Source organism: Cyrtonyx montezumae, unplaced genomic scaffold (assembly GCF_038088225.1).
Source record: "Cyrtonyx montezumae isolate F1298 unplaced genomic scaffold, pur_monq_1.0 scaffold_7, whole genome shotgun sequence".
In the NCBI taxonomy this organism is placed as follows: domain Eukaryota; kingdom Metazoa; phylum Chordata; class Aves; order Galliformes; family Odontophoridae; genus Cyrtonyx; species Cyrtonyx montezumae.
Window position 1 is genome coordinate 6,047,573 of NW_027072078.1, and position 20,604 is coordinate 6,068,176.

The window sequence follows — 20,604 nt, forward strand, 5'->3', positions numbered from 1 at the left end:
GAATAGTGCTTCTGTCTGGTTTTGTGAAGTCTTGAGATGGTTTTTTTGTCAAGCTGAGAACACTGCATTATAATCAAATGTAGCCACAACTTAGAATAATTCAAAAACTAGTAGTCGTACCTGGCAGTTATTATTGTGACTTAAAACGTCTAGTTTGCATTCTGAGGAAATAAAGTGAAAATCAGTTAAAACTCTAAACATTTTGGCAGTGTTTTCTTCCAAGAGACATCTTGAACAGATGAATAAATGCTATTTCCAAAACGTTTCCAAGTATACCAATCTGAACTTCACAGGCATTGAAGCAACTGTTATCCACTGACCTTGTGAACTGTAAATTCCAAGCTATTAAACTGTGCCCAGTTCTTTAGACCACAGCAATTCTTGTAACACATATGGTTACTCAGTTATGTGTAAAAATAGCTGAAGCAAGGTGGTGAGCATGACGTATGCTATATATTTCTGTTTTATGGCATTGATGCATTGTCTGAAATCTGTAGAGAGAGGGGCATGTTTACTGCAGTGATGAACTGAACAAGTTTTCTTTGCCCGTTCTGTTTGTGTTCTCTTTATGACCACACGCTCGAGCAATTTCACTGTAGTATAATAGTACTTAGAAACTTTTATTATGTATTTTATTGTACTCCACTGAACCATGGTGATTTTGTTTCTACAGTTATTAGCTGGCCTGCGTTTCAGTGTGCACCAGCAGTCTGAAATGGATACCTCTGTGAAGTTTGACTTGCAAATACGAAGGTACAGAAATCTGTGACTATGCACGTTACCTGGCAGATAATGTGCTGAGTGTATAGATCATGAACTGAGCAGTTATAGTTTCACAGTGGGACAGCTGTGTGGTCTTTGCTTGGTAATATTTTTAACAACTACACCTTCTTCTATGAATTAAGGTTTTTAAAATACAAGATTGATACAGTTTTCTAGTTGACTGTAGTTTCTTTGGTTACAACTCTTACACAGGCTGTGGCACAAATTGTCATTTTAGTATTGCTGTGTGAATAATGAGAGACAAAACTATTTCAAGTGTTTCAAGACTTAACCACGTTTTTTGTACTTGCTGTAATCTCCTGGCACTTCTGTACTGCCACAGTATAATTTTTGTCTTTGGGTTTCTAGCCCTGTTTTAAAAGTAGGTGTTTGAATGCCTCTGACGTAAAACCAGAGTTTCAAATTTTATGTAATTCATGGATGATAGATGTAGCCACTTAAAAAAGACTTACGTATACGATGGTCTATGCGCATGCAATATTCACTGAACCATTTTCTGGGCTGTACAGTAGCTAGCATAGAAGAGTCTAAAAATTAAATTGAACTAATTATTTAGTGTTTTTGTTAATCAGAAGATAAGCACAGCACTTGAATGTAAATGTGATACATAAATATTAATTTATCAATGAATATATGACACGCATGCAGAGTATTTGTTTTTCCCTATAGTGGACCAGACCCTTTTTTTTCCCTCTCTCAATTAAGGGTTTCATTTTTTCATGGGAAGTAAATAAATAATTCTCATATACTGTATTTTTCATCTACAGGAGTTAAGTAGCTTTAAGTCTGGAATTCTGTTTTAATGATACAGTGGTTTTCCATACTGATCAAAGTTCATGCCATTAAATACCTCTTTGATCTCATATTGCTGTCTATTCAATTTTCTCCAACTTTTCCAGCAGCAAGTAAGCAGTGACAGTGAAATGTGATTCTGGCTCTCTGCATAAAGTGATCTTGTCTGAGGCATCTGTCTTCTCCCTTAGACCATCAGCTGTCACTACCTGTTTTTTTCCTAGGAGAAGGAAGTCAGCAAAGAATCTCTATATGAGATTGCTGAAGTCATGCTCCTCTTCTGATGGAAAAGAAGGGAAGTTCCTATTACTGCCTTTTACAAAAGGAATTTCCTCAGTCACTGACTGTCACTCATCATCCCTCCATAGCTAGCCATGAAATCTGTTTTATTCCCACTCCAATTTCAAAGTATTAACTAAGGAACTTTTGAGAAATGTAGAAATCCTAATATAAAAAATTGTAAAATAGCACACACATCATGTAGTGGAAGAGAATTATCAGCTTATCTTTTTGGTATGTATGTCTGTGAGTACACCTGACTGGTTGAATTCCTCTTGTCAGAACACACAAGACCATTGTTTTTAGTTGTTGTGGTCCAAGTTTTCATAGTGGAATGCTTTGAAGATGTTATCACTCAATTTTCTTCTCCCTGCTTTCTCCAAAACCTGTCAGAATAATGAGAAGTTTCTAAGGTGACCAGGATCTGTTCTCAGCCCTGCTTTGAAGGGAATAGGAGTGTACTTTATATTTTTCTTGCGCTTTTTATAAGCTAAGTCCAAAGGAACTTTGTGTAAAAATGACTATATGTGCCTTAATATATTGCTAATTATTTAGTAGATCTGAGATGTGGGAATCAGATGTTAATTATACTTTATATGCTTTTTTCATAAAATATATGCTTTTTTCAAAAAACTTTCAAGATGATAGGCAAAAGTAGCCCTACCATACTTTTCTGCCTTGTGACTAGCTCAAGGCCAAGTCTTCAGGCAAAATTGATGTTCTGAGGAGGAACTTTGGGCTTTCCTGGTTGTACAGTTGTTGTACGATGCAATTTCTTAGGTGTGGCAGCTAAGGAGCAGAGTCAGCACTAGCTTAGTTCCCTCAGTTCTCTCCACTCTACAAGTGACAACTTACACTGGTGGGACCGGAATGCATGTAAGAAATTGGTGGAAAATGCTTTTAGTTTAATGTATTTGCTTTCCTACAATGGCTCAAGAGTCACATTCTGATGTTACATCCAATCACTGTAAGGTTTCTTCTATTTGTTATTAATACTTAGTTTATTTTGTTAAATCCATTTTTAATTTTCTTTGCAGTTCCAACCTCTTTGACAATCTAAGTCCTGTAGCATTCTATCAGGTTGACCTTGCCATTTCAGCAGCTGTTGAAATTAGAGGGTAAGAGCTGACACTGTTTTAATACATATTTTTTTCCTCAAGTGAGCATTATGTGTTTGTTTCTTTATTATTCATATAATTATATTATTTTCTTTCAGCTCTATCTGTGTTGCTTTTCATAAAGGGAGTTTTCACAGGGGGTTTTTAATCATAAAGAACATATGGTTCTCCAGCCACAATTTGGACTTGCCAGTCTTCACTAATTGCAAAGCTAATTCCAAAAACAATTGTTTTGCTTCTGTTATTTCTAGGAGGCAGGGAATGGGCTGGAGAGAAAACATCCCTCATTTTCATAGTCATACTTGTTTCTGCAGATCGCTTTTCTCCCTCACAAACCTTTTATAAATCTTATTAAAGATAAATTTGTAGTGGCTTCATTATCTTCAATATTAAGCATGATATTAATATTACCGTGATTCAATTACCTTCATTACTTCTACTTATCGGACATACACTCCACAGCTAAAAGCTATACAGTCCTCTCGCTTGGTTAGTTAACTCAAATTCTTGACTTGTCACATTATTGAATTTCTATTAAGTTCATTTTCTGATCTTATTTTATATTTGGTAGAGAGGAGTGGAGGAAAAACTGAGAAGCGTTACTGTCACCTTCACTCCATTCGGTGCATGTTGAATTCCTGTGATAACTGCACTGAGAAGTCACTACATCATGGATATTACCCATTCTTGAAATATTTCACACTGTATGTTTTCATGGTGACAAGTGTAGATCTTAAATATTACGATGGCTTAAGAAATGTAGAGTGAATCCATAGTTTCAAATACAAGTTTCATTCTATCACACGGAGAAGAAATTCGAACATTTAATATGTAGTATGGTTTTTAAACATAGAGGCACAAAAAAACTGCAGGCTGTATTTTAGGCACATTGATTTTTTTTTGAGATGTTCTGCATTTTGTTTCATATCTGACTATAACAAATTGTTTGCTCCACTGTTTAGCGTGTCATCTCCTGATCACATATTCCTTCCTATTGCAAATTGGCAGCCCAAGGAGAATCCAGAAACAGAAGATGATATAGGGCCTCTAGTTCAGCATATCTATGAGGTATGCAGTTGCTACTAATTTCAATTACATAATTCTGCGATGAAGAAGAAGAAAGATATCTTCAGTGTAGCGTTCTGCTGAAGTAGATTATTTTCTTTTCTTTTATTCTCTGTAGAAACAAGGACCCCATTATGCTGGGTCAGTAACTAGTGTCTGCAAGAAGGGCTGGAATGCCTGGAATTACTGTGAAAGAAATGGCCAAATACAAGAGAACCATTTCTTTGTTTTTAATAACATCATTACACTTAATTTATTGTCTATAAGATTTTCTAGCCGTTTGAAATCTAGATAAAATATTTGAAGTACTTTGAACTTAGAAAATAACTCATGGCTGCAAATTATTTAGTATTCTCATTAGTATTTCAACTGTTCTGAATCGTAATTGTAAAAGTCTTGAATTTTAAGTATTTAAAACTTCCTTCAAAGAATGATCACAGCTTTAATCTAGATTGTTTAATTAAACAAAACAGAGAGCTGTGTGAATATGAATAGTTGGAAGTTCTTTAACTTGTAAGAGACCATTTATCTAAAGAAACATAGGGACATATGTTATCTGTACTCAGAGGGTCTTGGCTAAGACATGCACAATGTCTGTGATTTATGATGACACTACAGAAATTACATTACTTCGAGACAAAAAAGAGGTAATGCTAAAATGCTTTTCATGGAAGGTTTTTTCTATCGTATTACAGAAATAATTTCAAGTTTTGACTGCTGGAGGGGTGTAGTTGAGGTAGCATTTTTAGGTAAAGTTATTGATATTACTGCCTTTAATTGTTGGGGGTAGCAACCTTCATGTCAGTATCATTTGTGGCTGAAATATAAACTAACCACTTCTATGCACATTAACAGGGAAGTATTTTATTTTACATCTCTTATTTTTGTTTCCATAATCAGCTGAGAAACAATGGCCCAAGTGCTTTCAGCAAGGTGATGATGACTCTGCAGTGGCCTTACAAATACAAAAACTATACACTCTTGTACATTGTTCAGTATGACATTGATGGTCCCATGAACTGCACTTCTGATATGGAGATCAATCCATTGAAAATTAAGGTATACAGTACTTTTCTTTTTGTTTGAGTAAACGGAACACGTTTGTTTGTTTGGAAAGACATTTAAAAGATCCAAATCCCTCAAAATACCCAGCACAGTGCATTGGGTTTTTCTCTATTGTCGAGGAGCATGACCACAGTGTTTGATGGTACTTGCAGGTGAAGTACATGGCAGGTGAAATAAAAGGTAGATAACGGATGGCCAAACTAAAGATAAATCTCATTTCCTTTTGCTTTGTCCTTGAAAGCTATACTATCTAACTCCGAAGCAATGGAATTATGTTGAATGTAGTCTTAAAAACATTCCAAGTAAATCAGGGCTATTCGTGTGAATTTTCTAGGTTTTATTTCTTGACAGAAATGCTTTTGTGTTGCTTAGCCTCTTCCGAGGGTACTACCTTGGTCAATAGGTATGTTTCAATGAGACTTAAGTATACATTATTTCCTTCAGCAACACAAGTAACTTGTAAAGAGCAGAACCGAATGAAATCCTTTTTCCCATTGGAATAGACGAAGAAACACCAGATAAAAAAAACAGTAAATTTTGAGAGTAGAGTTCAGTCCTAAGCTAACTTACAAGTAGTAGTGGGGAAAAAAAATAGTTTTAGAAGAATTAAAGCAAATATACATATAAAAAGATATAAGGAAGATATTTGCTGTATAGAATAATAAGGAATATTCATGTATCCTCAATAATCAGAAAATAATCCTCCTATAAATTTCTTATTTAGGAGACTATAAGCATGGCTCTGCCTAATCCCATAGACACGTTTCAGTTTTACGTTTGGAATTTGTAAGGAAGTATCAAAATTCTTAAACTTACTGTACGCTTTTTCAGGTCTTTCTGTTGTCTGTGTACCTGGGTACAGTGGTATGGTACATCAATACTGTACTAGTGCTGTTTTTTCAGAGCTAAGAAATCTGAAACGATGAGGAAAAATACTTAATAGAACATCACAAAATCAGATTTTTATTGCAATCTGTTTTTATTTCATTGAGGACTTGAAAAAGTTTCGAGTAGGAGAAGAATTAAGTTATTCAAGGCTTTTTGTTAGATCTTAATAGAAATTTAGTGGTGATGTAGAAATGGCGTGAGGAATGTTCTAGTAACAGCTATAGCAGAAAGCAGGTTCTGAAGTAATGCAAAGCTTCACTAAGGCAGGAAGAGGAGGAAACCTGGCAAGTTCTATTATTTTCTTTAACTTACAACTGAACTTTCAAGTTTACAATTGTCTGAAGGTAAGGATTATTTATTCTTTGGTTCTTGGTTTTTAGATTTCTTCTAAAGAGGATGATAAGAATGAAACGTTAAGCAGGGAAGATAACCGCAATCATCGCATCAGTCGAAGAGATTTAACTGCTATTGAAGGGGATGTGCAGACCTTGGTAAGCTTTCAACACGGGTACATCCTGAGTGTGTTAGTTTTGAATGAAGAGATGAAAGCTCTATGTGATGAAGGATTGGTTCAGAAAACATGCTAGAGCTTGTTGTGTTTTAAAGGATAACAGACCAAGAGTCATTCTCTGGAGCTGTGTGATGGGTTTTGTTGTTCTTATTTTTCCCCAACGTGTACATTTTTCTCATTATAGTCTTCCGATGATGTGCATGGCTGCAGTTTGTGCTGTTGTAAGTTTTATGCCCATGTAAACAGAAGTGCAGACATTGAGTGCCAGACTTCTGTGTTGTGCTTTTTCTTGAACTCGAAAATCAGTAGTTCCTAGGAAAAAGTGGCAACACAGATAAAACAGAAGCAGATGAGAGCTGTGCTCATCGTCTTTGCTACAAGGAGTAGCTTGCACTTTAGGTCAGCCAGTCAGCCAAGAGTGAAGAGCAACGTTGCAATTATAATTTCTTACTTGAAATTATTTTGCTGAGTTTTCCTAGCAAGACAGAGGTGGAGGATGATAATTTAAATTCATCAGAAATGCCTTCCAGCCTGAACTTATCTTTAATCTACTGACAGAAGTTTCAGCTTTGGGATCCAAAAACAGAGAACTGGCTTTAGTAGCGTTTTTCTGAATGTGAATTTATTGAATACTGTCTGTAATCGTTTAATATTGGTCTTGTCTTAATGTACTTAAATAGCTAATGGTGCATTGACAAGAAAACATAAGTACCTATATAAACAACGTCATTAACAAATTTTTAAATATTTTAATCTTTTTTTTAATATCATTCCTATTTTTCATGCACAGGGCTGTGGAAATGCTGATTGCTTAAAGATAGTTTGCCAAGTTGGCCACCTGGAGAGAGGAAAGAGTGCAATACTGTATTTAAAATCACGCCTTTGGACCCAAACTTTCATGAATGTAAGTAATTGGGTACGTTATGTCCTCGCTTCTGAAACACAGTAAGTGGATTTTATGTATACGTACAGTACTAATTTTGTTTTTCTTGTATAGAAAGAAAATCAGAATCACTCCTATTCCCTTAAATCGTCTGCTTCATTCAGTGTTATAGAGTTCCCTTATAAGAACCTTTCTTTTGAAGATATACATAATTCTACAGTGGTAAGTCATTTACATCCATCTTGAGTTAACCAAAGTAATTATTTTGTTAATTATAAAAAAGTATGATTGTTCAATAGCTGTTTGTGGCTTGGTTTAATTCTAATTTTATCAAATATTTGATTCATATATTATTTTAGTTATATACAATTGAAAATAGAGGAAATATTTTATGCTACAATTTGAGTTAGCGCTACTTGTAGCTTTAGAGAATTAACTGAAAAGTGTAAAAAAAGTGATGGCGAACAGTTCAAAGTATCCTTCCTAACATGAATTTTGCTAGAGAAATATTTGACTTTGAAAATATTGCTTTTCAGTAGTAGCACTTAGAAGTCTGAATATCGGGCCTTGATTATATTATAATCTGTGTGAAACTGAAGGCCGTCTGTACCCTAGAAAAGGTTTGAAGAGAAAGGAGACAAGATGCAAACAGGAATGAAGATATGGCTCACTCCATTTGGCTGCTAGATTTTGGTCGACATAATACTGTAAATGGGACTGAAAAAGGACTGTGATGGTTTATTTTGGAATATAGATCCCAGTGACAATATATATTAACTGCTTCTTAGCTCATAAAACTTGTGGGGTTGAATCCCTCCTGCCCAGAAATTTTAAGGCATTTTACCTTTTAAGAAAAAAAGAGATAAGTGCTGAATTAATTTCTCTAATTTTCAAAACACTTCCAAAACCCTACAGTTGTATGAGAATCACCAAGTGTTACAGAACACGTGTTGCCTTGGTATCACGGACTGAAGGGGGGGGAAGAAAAAAAAAATTCCTGAAAATCCTATTACATTTGGGTCACTGAAGCCTTTTTGTCACTCTTCTATGGCTGCTGACTCACACTGCAGTGAAAAGTTAATTTGTGCTGGATTAAGATTATTTTAATTACAATAGAAACCAGATAAGGAGTACTTAAAATGCATGAATGGACTCACAATTCAACTGTTGTGCAAAATGTGTTTTGTTGTGTTTTTCTATTAGGTTACTACAAATATTACATGGGGCATTCAACCACAGCCTATGCCTGTGCCAGTGTGGGTTATAATTTTAGCTGTCCTAGCAGGATTATTGCTCTTGGCTGTTCTAGTGCTTGTTATGTACAGGGTAAGTACAGTATTGTTTAGTTTGGGGCTGTTTTCAGCATTAGTGGTGTATTACTTCCAGTAGCAGCAGCTGCTTGCAGAAATAGTTTGTTTTCCTGGTGACCTGAATGTGTTAACTTTTTAGTTAGCCATAAAAACTTTTCCGCTTTGTCAGGAAGAAGTAGTAAAAAGATCATGTCTTTCATTATACTGAATTAATTGGTTTAACTTCTGTATCTGATATGTATTGGCCTTAGAGGTCAAAAAAATCAAGTGAAAGTGAGTGGCAGGAGGAAATCAATAACTGATCAGATAAAATCTGTTCAAAAAGCAGAAAGAAAGAGAAAAGATCTGTGTATATTTGAAAATCACATGGTTCAGTTTCTTGATTGTTTTCTGAATGACAGATGGGCTTTTTCAAACGTGTGAGGCCACCTCAAGAAGAACAAGAAAGAGAACAGCTGCAACCACATGAGAATGGGGAAGGAACATCAGAAGCTTAAGCAGAGTTTTATCTGTAAGACGTTTTAAAACTTTAAAATGCCTACATCTTAGTTACAAATACAGGTTTCCCCCTTAAGGAAAAAAACACTCACGACTGCAAGGATGATGGTGTCAGAAGATATCAGCACGTACGTACGAAGAGCAATATATTTAAATACTCCTTTTTGTATTAATCACGTCCATACTTGTGACTAACACGTCTGCACTGATTTGTGTGTGAAAGCCGTTAAGCAAAATATAGTGCTGAAAATACAGTTTGCTTATTGGGATGTAGGGGACATGTTTTCAACAGAACGACTTTATATGAACTATTACACAGGCTCCTTTTACACAGCTGATGCCAACAGCTTCCAAGATACTTGAAAGGTTACATTTTGTTTCAGTAGATACTTGTTTTAGTACACTACAGTTTATTTCCCAGTTCTTGAAAGTTAGTTGCACAAAAATGACCACAGCTTATTTTATAAAACTCAAGACTATTCCACAACTCATTAATTTTGCTGGGGATTTTCTCTTGCTCAAAAAAGACAGAAAAGATTACTCAGTGGAATCACAAACAGGCAGTACCTGCTGTGCACTCTTATCTGCTCTTCTGTCTAGTCAGTTGTCTTCAGTTTTTCCTCTAGATGTTACAGGTGCTGTTCTCTAGGCCCAAGGTCTCTTAAAACAGGGGGATGAGCTCACACCATGGAAAGCCAGGGGTAGAGGGCTGGAGGTAATGTACTTCCTAAATGGGACCTAGTGAAAGATTCAGAGCAAGATCCAAACACTGCTACATGTTTCTATGCAGCAAGATCCATGTGTCCCACAGAATTCTTGGCACCGTGGTGCCTTTTAGGAATGACCAGGGACAAGATCTTAGGCTGTGGTTGCTCGCAGACATGCCTCGTTAGAAAAACTTTGTCCAAAGATCAAACCTTCGTAGTGTTTGGAGTCTGAGCCTGCATATCGTTTGGGATGAATTACAGTTTCTGGCAGGCACAGCAATGGAGGTTGGCTACCTGAGTGACAGTTTACCTGATGTGCCCTGGAGAAGCTGTTATTAATTTTCACCTTCTGTAGTTGACTACATCCAAATGCAGGATATAGTGATAACAGGGATGGTTTAAACTACACCATGTGCCAGCCAAACTTACCTAGATTACATTAGTACTTCAGCCTCACTTTCATCTACCCTAACAGAGTAGTGAGCTTGTCAACTGAAGCAGAGTATAGCTGACAAAGTGGAAAGATGTAAAAGAGAAGGTTGAGTTGGCTTGTTACAATTCATTCATTCGTCATACATTTTTATTGTACAAAGAAGATATCTGTGTTCAATACATTTCGTTGCCAGAAGAGACGCTATTTCATTTCAATGCTGGTTTATAGGCATATAAAAATGTGAGTGGGTTCAAGCTACCGCTTTCTGTTATTCTTAGCTTAATTCTTTCATTACTGGTTTAGTAAAATGAAGCCTCATATACTTACAGGAGCACCCAAAACATTGTCTGTATGCATATTTCAGTAGGTAAGTGCAAGTATTATTAAGCAGGTATTTGGCTCATAGATGTAGCTGTTGCACAGACGTCAGAATGGACACACTTAAACTGGTACAAAGATGTCTTATATGAGATTTGTTTATTCTCTATTCTGAGAAGGAATGCAGCCACAGACAGAAAGAAACATTCCTCCTGTAATTATACTGAAGTGATTTCTGTGTAAACAAGCTCTTAGAGGGGGCAAAAACTCGTTTTGTCATTTGTGGTTTCTATTCACATTTGCATCTCTCCCATAAATACTGCAGTGCCCAGTAAACCCAGAATTATTTCAGATGAACAGTTTGATTTGGCTCTCATTTCTGCCTTTCTTCTGAGGAGGTCTTTGTTAAGACCATTCGTAGCCACTAGATCATGATGGCATTTGAGTCATTAAAGGAGACAGCAGAAAGCCTATGAGGGCCAGTTTGTATATCACATCTTGGCTTGCATATTTATTCACACACATGGTTTTTATTTTAAACTAGTTGTTTAGATCTAATTAGTTTATTTGAGAGAATATAGGGCAAAATTCTGCTTTCCATTCCAATTTTTGACGTCTTTCTTGTGACCAAGGTCATTATTTTGCATTTTCTTTTAGTATTGTTACTAGTAATATAGTTAGGAATTGGGAGTCAGGCTGTGTCAGGCTCAAAATGTGACTTTTAAAAACACAATTGTAGCTATTTACACAGGCTTCTAGTTCTTACACCTTGTCAATTTCATATCTGTGAGCAAAAAGATTGTTTTTCCCAGTCTTAATCCCAGGCTTCTAGTTCTTACACCCAGGCTTCTAGTTCTTACACCTTGTCAATTTCATATCTGTGAGCAAAAAGATTGTTTTTCCCAGTCTTAATCCCAGTAGGTTAAGAGGTTTAAGGGACTGCCAGACAGATCAATAGCTCTAACTCTTATGTTTGTTTCTTCCTTACATGTACATACCAGGTTGACTTGAAATTTATTAGACTTGCGTGTCTAGGCACTATAAGGAGATGAAAAAAACAACAAAACAAAACCTGGTCAAGATCTTTTTAGCTGACGTGGAAGGGCTTTTGTGGCCCTGTTAATGTCAGTGCTAACTATGTTTTAATTTTACTGTGGCAACTGGAAAATCATTTTGCTGTCTTTTTTTTTGTCTCTTTTCTTTCAAGATAAAGAGGTACATTTTGTTGGTACATCTACTGTATCTATGGAAAGCTTCTTCCATTTACTGAAGTTACATAAAAGACTTATTTAAATGATGTTTATTTTCTGACATTCTACTCTAGAATAAATACAAATAGTTTATTTTTCCACACCCACTGATTACCAATTTGATCGGTTAAAGAAAAAAAAGTAGCATACACAAATGGAGCATACAGGTAACTTTGTGAACACAAATAGATGTAACATCCCAAATTCACTTTAAAGTGACATTATTCTTTCAGAAGGGTTCTTAACAGAATGCTCTTCTGAAGAGATGTACGAGAAATCTTTGATTTGCATTTTAGATTTGGCAGTACAATTAAGAAATACATATATGCACTTGTGTCACTAAGAATTTCATAGTGGTATACAGGCATTGATGCATTTCTAGAGCACGTATTTTAGAGTGATGTTAAAACTTCTAAATAGACTTCAAAAAGATATACTGGAATGAAATGAATGCCTTTGAGTCAAAACTAATGCAAATAAGATGCATGCTGCAAGCATTAAAAAAAAATACCAGCACAAATACAGTATCAGGTAATTGGCAGCCTTCTTTTGAGAGAGTTATGTTTCAGAAGCATAATTTTTATGTGTATAGTATCAGCAACTATGTCATTCTTGAGCCAATGAAAACATTTTCAAGAGCTATATCTTTGGTAGTGAAATATGAAATTCTAAAACTGCTCCACTTTACAATTATTGCAGCCTCTCACGATGCATATTAAAAGGTGATTTATATTAAAAAATGCGTATTGTCTGGTATAATATTTGACAATATTTCACAAATGTAAAGAGAAGAATGTAACTGATAGGTCATTTCTTTCAAGAAACACTACCAAACTTGTCTGGCTTTGCAGTCATGCTTAAACAAAAGCTATCAACAGAAGTAGAAATATTTGAAAAATGTTGACAGGTCTTAGTACTGAGTTTATAGTTTTACTTGTCCCATTTTTTCTGTCTAAATTTTGATTGACATATGGATCTTGGATTCATATAATGCTTATGAAACTCTAATAAAGTTTATTATACATGTACTTCTTTTATAAAACATTTATTCCAAGCAAAGGCTTCAATGTTTGATGTTTCTAAATGGGTCCTTGATTAAACGCTCATTTAGCTAAACTCTCATGGGTATTTAAAAAGTATTTTAGCTGTAATCAGTATGTTCTTGGACCTTTGAAGGCTTCATGTTGCACTTTGATTTTCTGCAACATTAAGCTCTGCTGAAAGTTTTCCTTAGGCCCTGCAGTATTTTCCCCATACCATCACAGTCACAGAACAACATCACACTGGTGCACGTCCATTTCGTTTTTACCTTTTATCTATACTAAAGCTTATTCTGCAGTGGAATCATGGCAAACCTGATGTTCTCTGCTGCTGCCTTTCGATTTCAATCTTTGCATTCAGTGCCGTTGACAGTAAATGTGGAAGAAAAACTAAAGGAATTTATGAAAGGAAAATGGAAGCCCAGTATAAAACGTAGTTGGTGGAGCACAGATAAGCTTTACGGTAAAGGGAGAGTTTTGTTTGCTTATTTGAGTGATGGGATGAGCCCACACATAGAGGCAATGGCCTTCTATTCCAAACAAATGCTACACATTGAAGCATCATTCCATGCTGAGCTCCACTGGTTCTCGCTAATGGGAGTGGGATCTGAACACTCTGGTACTGAACCTCTAGCTTCTAATTCCCAAGTGCAATATAACATGATCAGAAGTAGTTCACTGCCAAGTTGTCTGTTTTTGTTTGGTGAGGAAGGGATGTAGCATTTGTTGACTTGTAATGGTCAGTATTTTATAAGAACTTTAACAAAACCAGTGTGTTAAAATGACAAACGAATGATGTAGAAAGATGGTGATCGCCCACATTGGGTGTATATTACTAACAGCTTAATTATTGAGAATTGGTACAATATTCTTTAAGTCCACTGTTGAAAATATGACTAGAGACTGTACATGGGTTGAATCTGTAGTGCTACTGCTCTTTCATAAAACGTTAGTCTTTTCTTTTTCCATTGCATTAAATTTTTACATAATAACCCAAGAAACTTAGCATTACATGCAAGGACCTCTCCAGATATGCTTCATTAAGATTGAATAACTTCTTCATTTACTTTGGCTTTTGCAAAGTAGATGAAGAGAACCGATGTACCATCAGAGTCTTCAAAAGATGTTTTCAGGTTTAAGTGGTTTTTCTAGTCCAGGAAGGCAACTGGTATTTGCAATGATACACATACGTTGAAAGCGTAACGTTGTATTCCTTGGCCATAGAATTTTTGCATTGATTTTTTGCTCATGTGTTAAATCAGTCTAGCATTGTTTGCACAGGCAGAAAATTAACATACTAATGAGAATGGGTTTGTTAGTTATCTAGTAAATATTTGTAATGTATGGGAATATTTTCAGTAACTGAACTCGTTTCAAAGGTCTTCGGTACATTTAAAGAGAGCAATATACGTTTGAAGTCACCTTATTTTGTTAAATTATAAACCTTGCAAAAAATGTGGGTGTTATAGCATAGTAATTTTGTACTGATATGAAAAATAGCTATTAAGCTATGGTTTACTTTTCAATGCCTTCTTTTCATCTTAATTGAAAATTGATTTTTTAGGTTGTATTTTTCTATACGTGTATTCAATTTCAAAATATTGTTGGATAACCTGTTTGAAAAATGTATTTTGAGTTGATTTTGATGTTTAGAATTTTGGAATAAAATACCTCTTAACTAACATGGCTTCCTTCTTTTTTATTTCCTTGATTATTTAAAAAATGTATCTAATTTGACCTGAAGTGTTTCTTGTTTATTTACAACCACTGCTACATACTAATCACAAAAAGGTCATAGTTACATAACATTTACATTTTCAGCTAAAACAGTGTTAACTTCAAGTCAAAAGAATTTATAATCACAAGCAAAAATGAGGATCTGGTCAGAAAGAGTTTTCTCTTGTCACAGAGGAAGAAAAAACTAACAACTTTCCTACGGAAATTTCTGTGTACCAGAAGTAATTAGTTCAGATTTATCTGTTGCATCATTGTAGAAAATGTTCAATTCTTATTCTTTGTTCAGGAAAATTCTCAGAAGTATTTTGTTGTTGCTGAGTTCTTAGGCTAATTTTATCTTAGGATTACAGTCGTTCTAATTAATCAACTTCCTCATGAGTGGGGAGCCAGTAAATACTTTGTGTCACGACAAAGGCATACACTGTTACTTTCCTCTGATTGCACATTTGTTTGTTTAGAAATAAATGTTGGTGTTTGTGAATGCTTGAGGAAAAACTCCAAAGCTGCATCACCTAGGTCATTAGTTGACCTAAAGACCATGATTAAAAAGGATACTGAAATAATGAAAAACTGGTTATTATGTTTTAATTAACAGCTTTTTGTACCTTTACAATATTTGCACTTAAAGCGTGTACAAAACATTATGGCAATAGTTAAAACATGCTTCTAAGTGTTTTTTTAATAAAGTGCAATACAGGTTGGTGCAGCCAACTCAGGCCTAGATTTGAGTAGCTTCAGTTAGTTATCAGCACAGTGATTGCTGTATCTGTATAGCAGTCCCAAAACAATGCATGACAAGAGCTGTATCAGTACAGCAACATGGGAACAGTGTGTTTTTTCAAAGTTCTTTCATCTTATGCTTTAACCACCTTAAAGAAAATGATGGTTCATGTTTTGAGGTTATTTACATCAACAATCTCCAACTCAGTTATGCTGCTTCACATGTTCTGGGTTTCTAAGCTATCGGTATATTAATAAAAGCATATAAATCGTTAAATTACCTGTTCAAGTATTCAAGAAGATGGTGAAAACTGAGAGCTGCTTTTTTAAATATCTGCATGAGCATCTCACAAAGTTTGTCCTTCTGACAGCACTAATCCTTAGTCATATGAGGTATTTCAGAAACAATATTGCATCTTTCAGATGAACCTTCTGCGCGTTGGGTGCTGAGCTATTACCTCATTTTGCAGGCATATAGGACTAACCTTGCAGGGCCCGAATGTGTAGCAGACCTTCAAATTTAAGAAGCTAAGACGACATACATAGCCTTTACAACTTCACATGCAGTCCACTTGTTACTTCTCTTACAAAACTACATCTCCATTTTGTGTGCATTTCTATAGGCTTTTCAGTCTCTGACAAAATATTACCTGATGACATATGACATCCCTTCAGTGGTAAGTTAACAATGTGCAGATGTCTTGTAATCTACTCAAATTTTGAAAAGGCATAACCAGCCTACGCAGACTGTGACATACTACCTCAAATAAGCACTCATGAAGGTGAAATAATTTACTAATTATCAGATTGCAACCTTTTTTTTTAACAGAAAATTAGGCTAAGAAACGGTAAACCTGACTGTGATTTTTCTTATTTTCTGAACTTTTATGTTCTTTGTACTCCAGGGTATGCAAGTGCCTTTTCACCAGTTTATCTACATGCAGTGCCAACACCAAATTTCCACATGATGTTTCATTTTGTAAACTGTTTTCAATAATATCATCTCTTAACACACATTTAACAGATTTATTTCAGAACTTTATAAAGATTAATTATGCATATTCACACCATCAACATTAATTTAAAATGTTGCAGCAGCAAATGGGTCAAACCATCTATCTTCAAATAAATTCAATTTATCTTTTTTAATAAGAGCCCAAGCATTTGGAAATGAACATCTACTTGATCTACGCTCCACCAATACCACGTACTCATTCATCAGACATTAATTATCAAAGGAAACAAAACTCATAAAGTTGAATAGGAAGCTGGCTAAGAGGATGTTACCTGGGCCAGTGGGCACTGAGCAAGAGAGAATTATTTCTCTCTGTGAGCTCCTAAAGGTGAGTTCCAAACCAGCAAATGAAGGCTGCACTCTGTGCCCTTTTGCTTAGTTCAAATAAAGATCCCCTCAAAAGAGTTTCCATAGCTTGTGTTTTTGGTGTTGATAAGAAGAGAGAGACTAATGTACTCAAACTACTGTAAAGAGAAGCAGTGAATGTTACCTGTTGAGGCGGCTGTATGTTTCCCGTTGCAGCACAGTTTGTCCATAAGGCATGAATGGCCGAAGTCCTACTTTGCAGCAAACTCTCAGCAGCTGTAACAAAATTGCATTTTCAGTGACAGCTGTCAATGAAACAGCCACACTGTACAGTGCAAAACAACATTATAAGAAAAAATAATACATTAATTTTTGTTAGATTTATTAGGAAATCCCCAGAAAATACACAGTGTAGCCTGTGGGAAAGATTATATTCTTCCACAGTTTGTAATTCTGTTCTGCTCCTTTTCCACTACACAGAAGAAATCTTCTGAGATCTGAACACTACATTTTGGCCTGGCATCTCGCTAAGTTTAAACTAAAGGCCTTTATTTGACTGTTTTTCCATTTAATTAAAGGGAAGCATATTTCAAAACAGCTTTATGCTTCCTGAAGTAATTTGTATACTACTGAAGCAACGCACGGAAAAGCCTCGACACCTGCCTCTGCAATCAGGACACGCTTGGTGCCGGCATGAAATTCACCGTGAGGCGAACCCGACGTGTTTTGGGTACTTAACCCTGCAGAGGACTGACACGGTTAACTCAGAGGGCGCTGAGGCCCCGGCGCTGCCGCCCGGAGGAATCTTTCACCTCGTTCTCACTGCGGCCTCTGCTCCCGGGAAACAGCGACGGGACAGAGGGAACGGCCTCAGGTTGAGCCAAGGGAGGCTGGGGTCGGCTGACAGGAAAAGCTCCGATAGAGCGGTGGTGCACCGGCGCGGGCTGCTCAGGGAGGCGCGGGGTCACCGGCCTCGGAGCTGCGTGAACGCGGAGCACCGCAGCCCCGGCACCGCCCCTCCGCGCGGCCCCGCCTCGGCACGTAGCGGAGAGGGCGGGCTCAGCGGCCGCTCGGCGCCGGAGCTCCCGGTGTGGTTTTCGCCCGCGATGCTCCTCCGCTGCCCGCGGGCTGCCCGCCATGCCGGGGACCCGCGGGCTGCCCCCTTCGCTGCTCCTGGCGCTGCTGCTACTGCTGCGGGGCCGACCGACAGCCGCCGCCGCCGCCGCCGCCGCCACCCGCCCGCAGCCGGAGCGAGCGGCTCTGCCGGGGGCAGCCCCCGCCGCGGCGGCCTCAGGTAACGGCCCCCGGAGCCGCCGTCGCTTCCCGCCTTCCCTGAGGAGAATACTTGTTTCCCTCCCCCCAGGCTGGTTCGCCGCGCGGGTGGCGGTCCCGAGGAGCCCGGTTTCTGCCGGGCGATCAAATGGGGCGGGGGAGGGAAGCGGCCGCGGCGCGGCTCTGCCGTACCTGCGCGGGGGACGCGAGAGCGGAGCGGGATCCATCTTTGATAACGCGGCTGCCCCGCGGGGTGAGGGGCACGGCGCGGCACGGCACGGCACGGCGCGGCGCGGCCCGGCGCCGCGGTATCCGCGCGCACAGCTGCGGCCACCTCGAGCTGTTCATCGCGCTGGTATATAGATGCGTCGTGAAGCCGTAATGGCTCCAGTCAGGAGGAGGCTAACGCTTGTGTTGGCGTTTTGCCTTCCGCCAGAGGATCCCGGATTGGTTTCAGGCGTTAATTATTGAAGCTCCTTTAGCACCCGGGCTCCATTTGGGTGTTTCGGTGAAGCGTGTGCTTGGCTCTGGTATGTGTGCGTTTCTATTTGCAGCTGACTCCGAGGAGGTAGAGCGTGTGCTTAGCTTTAGGCATATGGTTAGCGTTCCTGCTGAACCAAATCTCGTACATGCCGAGGTATGTACATTAATTTGGGAAACGAGCAAAAAGGAAGGGAAAAAATAGATAAAAATCCCCAATCTTGGTCTTGTAACTTTGTAAATGTGGGAAGCAAGAAGCCGCGTTGGGTAGAATGGAAGCACACGCTTGGATGGTCCTGGTGGACCCTTAAAAATGCCCTCATTTGATTTTCTGGTTCATTTATTGCTTTTTTTCTTTTTAGATTGTTTTTAATCTAAAGGCCTCAGTTGTCAGACTGAGCAGAAGGCTGTTGGGTGGGCAGCATGGTTCTGCCTTCTCCTTTTGAATGGATTGTTTTCTCTTTATTTTAGCTCTCCTTGCTTTCAGGGGAATGTAGCATGCATCACCAGTACACCGCTGTAAAAAGGCACCGTCAGCATATCTACCTTGTGCAGCCAACACTTTGCTTATTGAAACTAGCGAAAAAGATAATTCTTTGTAATTCACTGATTCTCTTTGGTCTCATGTATTGATTTTGTTTTGAAAAGCAGCTCTAGGACCTGCTGCCAAAATCCCTGTGGTACCCAACCTGACCCCAGTACCATTTCTTCAGTTGTGGCCGTTGCAGATCCATGTGCCCAGAGGCTGTTGTTTTGCTTTATTTGCTTACTGTGTTTCATGTTTTTTTGCAAGTCCTGAGGTGGTAGTATAGGATGTAGCTTTACCAACCAATCGCACCTTATGAATGTTAGAAGCAGTCATTTGTGCTGCTCCTCAGTATGTTCATGTCATGGATAAGCACAGCTATGGCTTTGTTTCACTTGCTGGCTGGCTTTCTGAATCATCTTGCTGTTTTTTTCTTTCGTAACAAGTTGATAAAACCCACAGTGATTGATCTTCAAAAGCAACACACTAATCACCATCAGGAAACCTACTATGAAATCTATTAAGCACTGCAGTATTTCATGTGGCATTTCCTTTTGGTCAAGTACTACAGGTAATTTGTGTTTAAAAAGCAAGGGCTTATCTCTGGACCTGATTTATCAGATATTTGTGTCCTGCTCCCCCCAGTGAACTCTCCTTGTGATGACTTACTGCTGAAAGGCAGGCAGGATAAATGGCTGCTGCGCTGCCCGAGGGAGCCTGGCAGGGGAGCGTTCCCTAAGGGCAGTGCTCTGTAAGGCTGCTCTTGCAGCAGCTGCAGGCCCTGTGTTGGGGCTCTCCAGGAGGGCGGAAGAGGAGGAATTTGAGTTTGGGTTTATGCCGGTTGTTTGTGATTCCAGTGTTGAAAGAGAGGAGGAACCATAACCTCCTAGAACAGAGAAGGCACAGAGCTGAGGTTGGAGTTCACAACCTTTTCTTGTTTGACGCTGCAGTATCGATGTCCCTACTCTGTCCAGGCTAATTATGCAGTTTTACAGATCAATTCCCTCCTGGCTTAACAAACTTCTGCCAGTTTAATTAACACGCTGCTCAGAAGGAGATGCTCACGTGTGCACACTGTACTGCTAACGTGGATGTGGAGTGACCAGGAGGCCAATGAATGTGACTGAACAGTCGTTTTGTTCTCCTCTTTATTCTCCCTTAAAAACATCAACCAAATCACCGTTGCCAGAAGAAATAAGGAAGTACTAAAGGCTAGGCAATGAAAACACGCACAAGGGATACTTGGTTCAAGAAGTTACTGACTCACGCTATGTAATGAATATAGCTATTCTTCCAAATTGTAGAAAAAAGTATTCTGGAAGAGAAAGCCAGCTTTTGTGGTGATGGTGCTGATCACCTAAGTGGAGAGCCTGTCTTAGTTCCTTGTTATTCATAGTGCGTTTTTCCATTTTCTGTGTGGCAGTTCAGACATCTGGGCTCTGGTGTGCAGCAGTGATCAAAGTGAAGTCAGTGCGAGCTTCAAATGTTCAGCACTGAGGTTTGTGGGTTTGAGGGCAGGATTCAAGAGGCAGTAAATTACGGTCATGGCTTTGATCATGGCAAATGTTATTATTTTTTTTTCTTGGCTAGTGTGTATCGATATGCATC

General features: G+C 38.2%; 2 protein-coding genes across 2 annotated transcripts in view; both read left to right on the top strand.

The window, feature by feature from the left end:
* ITGAV (integrin subunit alpha V) overlaps positions 1–9,843 on the top strand; it is a 46,060-nt gene extending 36,217 nt beyond the window's left edge. Inside the window, exons 22-30 of the mRNA XM_065751147.1 lie at positions 674–753; positions 2,892–2,972; positions 3,935–4,040; positions 4,938–5,096; positions 6,371–6,481; positions 7,292–7,405; positions 7,499–7,606; positions 8,588–8,710; positions 9,096–9,843. Coding sequence (XP_065607219.1) covers positions 674–753; positions 2,892–2,972; positions 3,935–4,040; positions 4,938–5,096; positions 6,371–6,481; positions 7,292–7,405; positions 7,499–7,606; positions 8,588–8,710; positions 9,096–9,191 — 978 coding nt within the window. The 3' untranslated portion in view covers positions 9,192–9,843. The remainder of the gene's footprint in view (positions 1–673; positions 754–2,891; positions 2,973–3,934; positions 4,041–4,937; positions 5,097–6,370; positions 6,482–7,291; positions 7,406–7,498; positions 7,607–8,587; positions 8,711–9,095) is intronic.
* An 8,012-nt stretch (positions 9,844–17,855) lies between these two features.
* The window catches only part of FAM171B (family with sequence similarity 171 member B), a 29,977-nt gene continuing 27,228 nt past the window's right edge, over positions 17,856–20,604 (top strand). The window contains exon 1 of the mRNA XM_065750929.1: positions 17,856–18,012. Coding sequence (XP_065607001.1) covers positions 17,856–18,012 — 157 coding nt within the window. The remainder of the gene's footprint in view (positions 18,013–20,604) is intronic.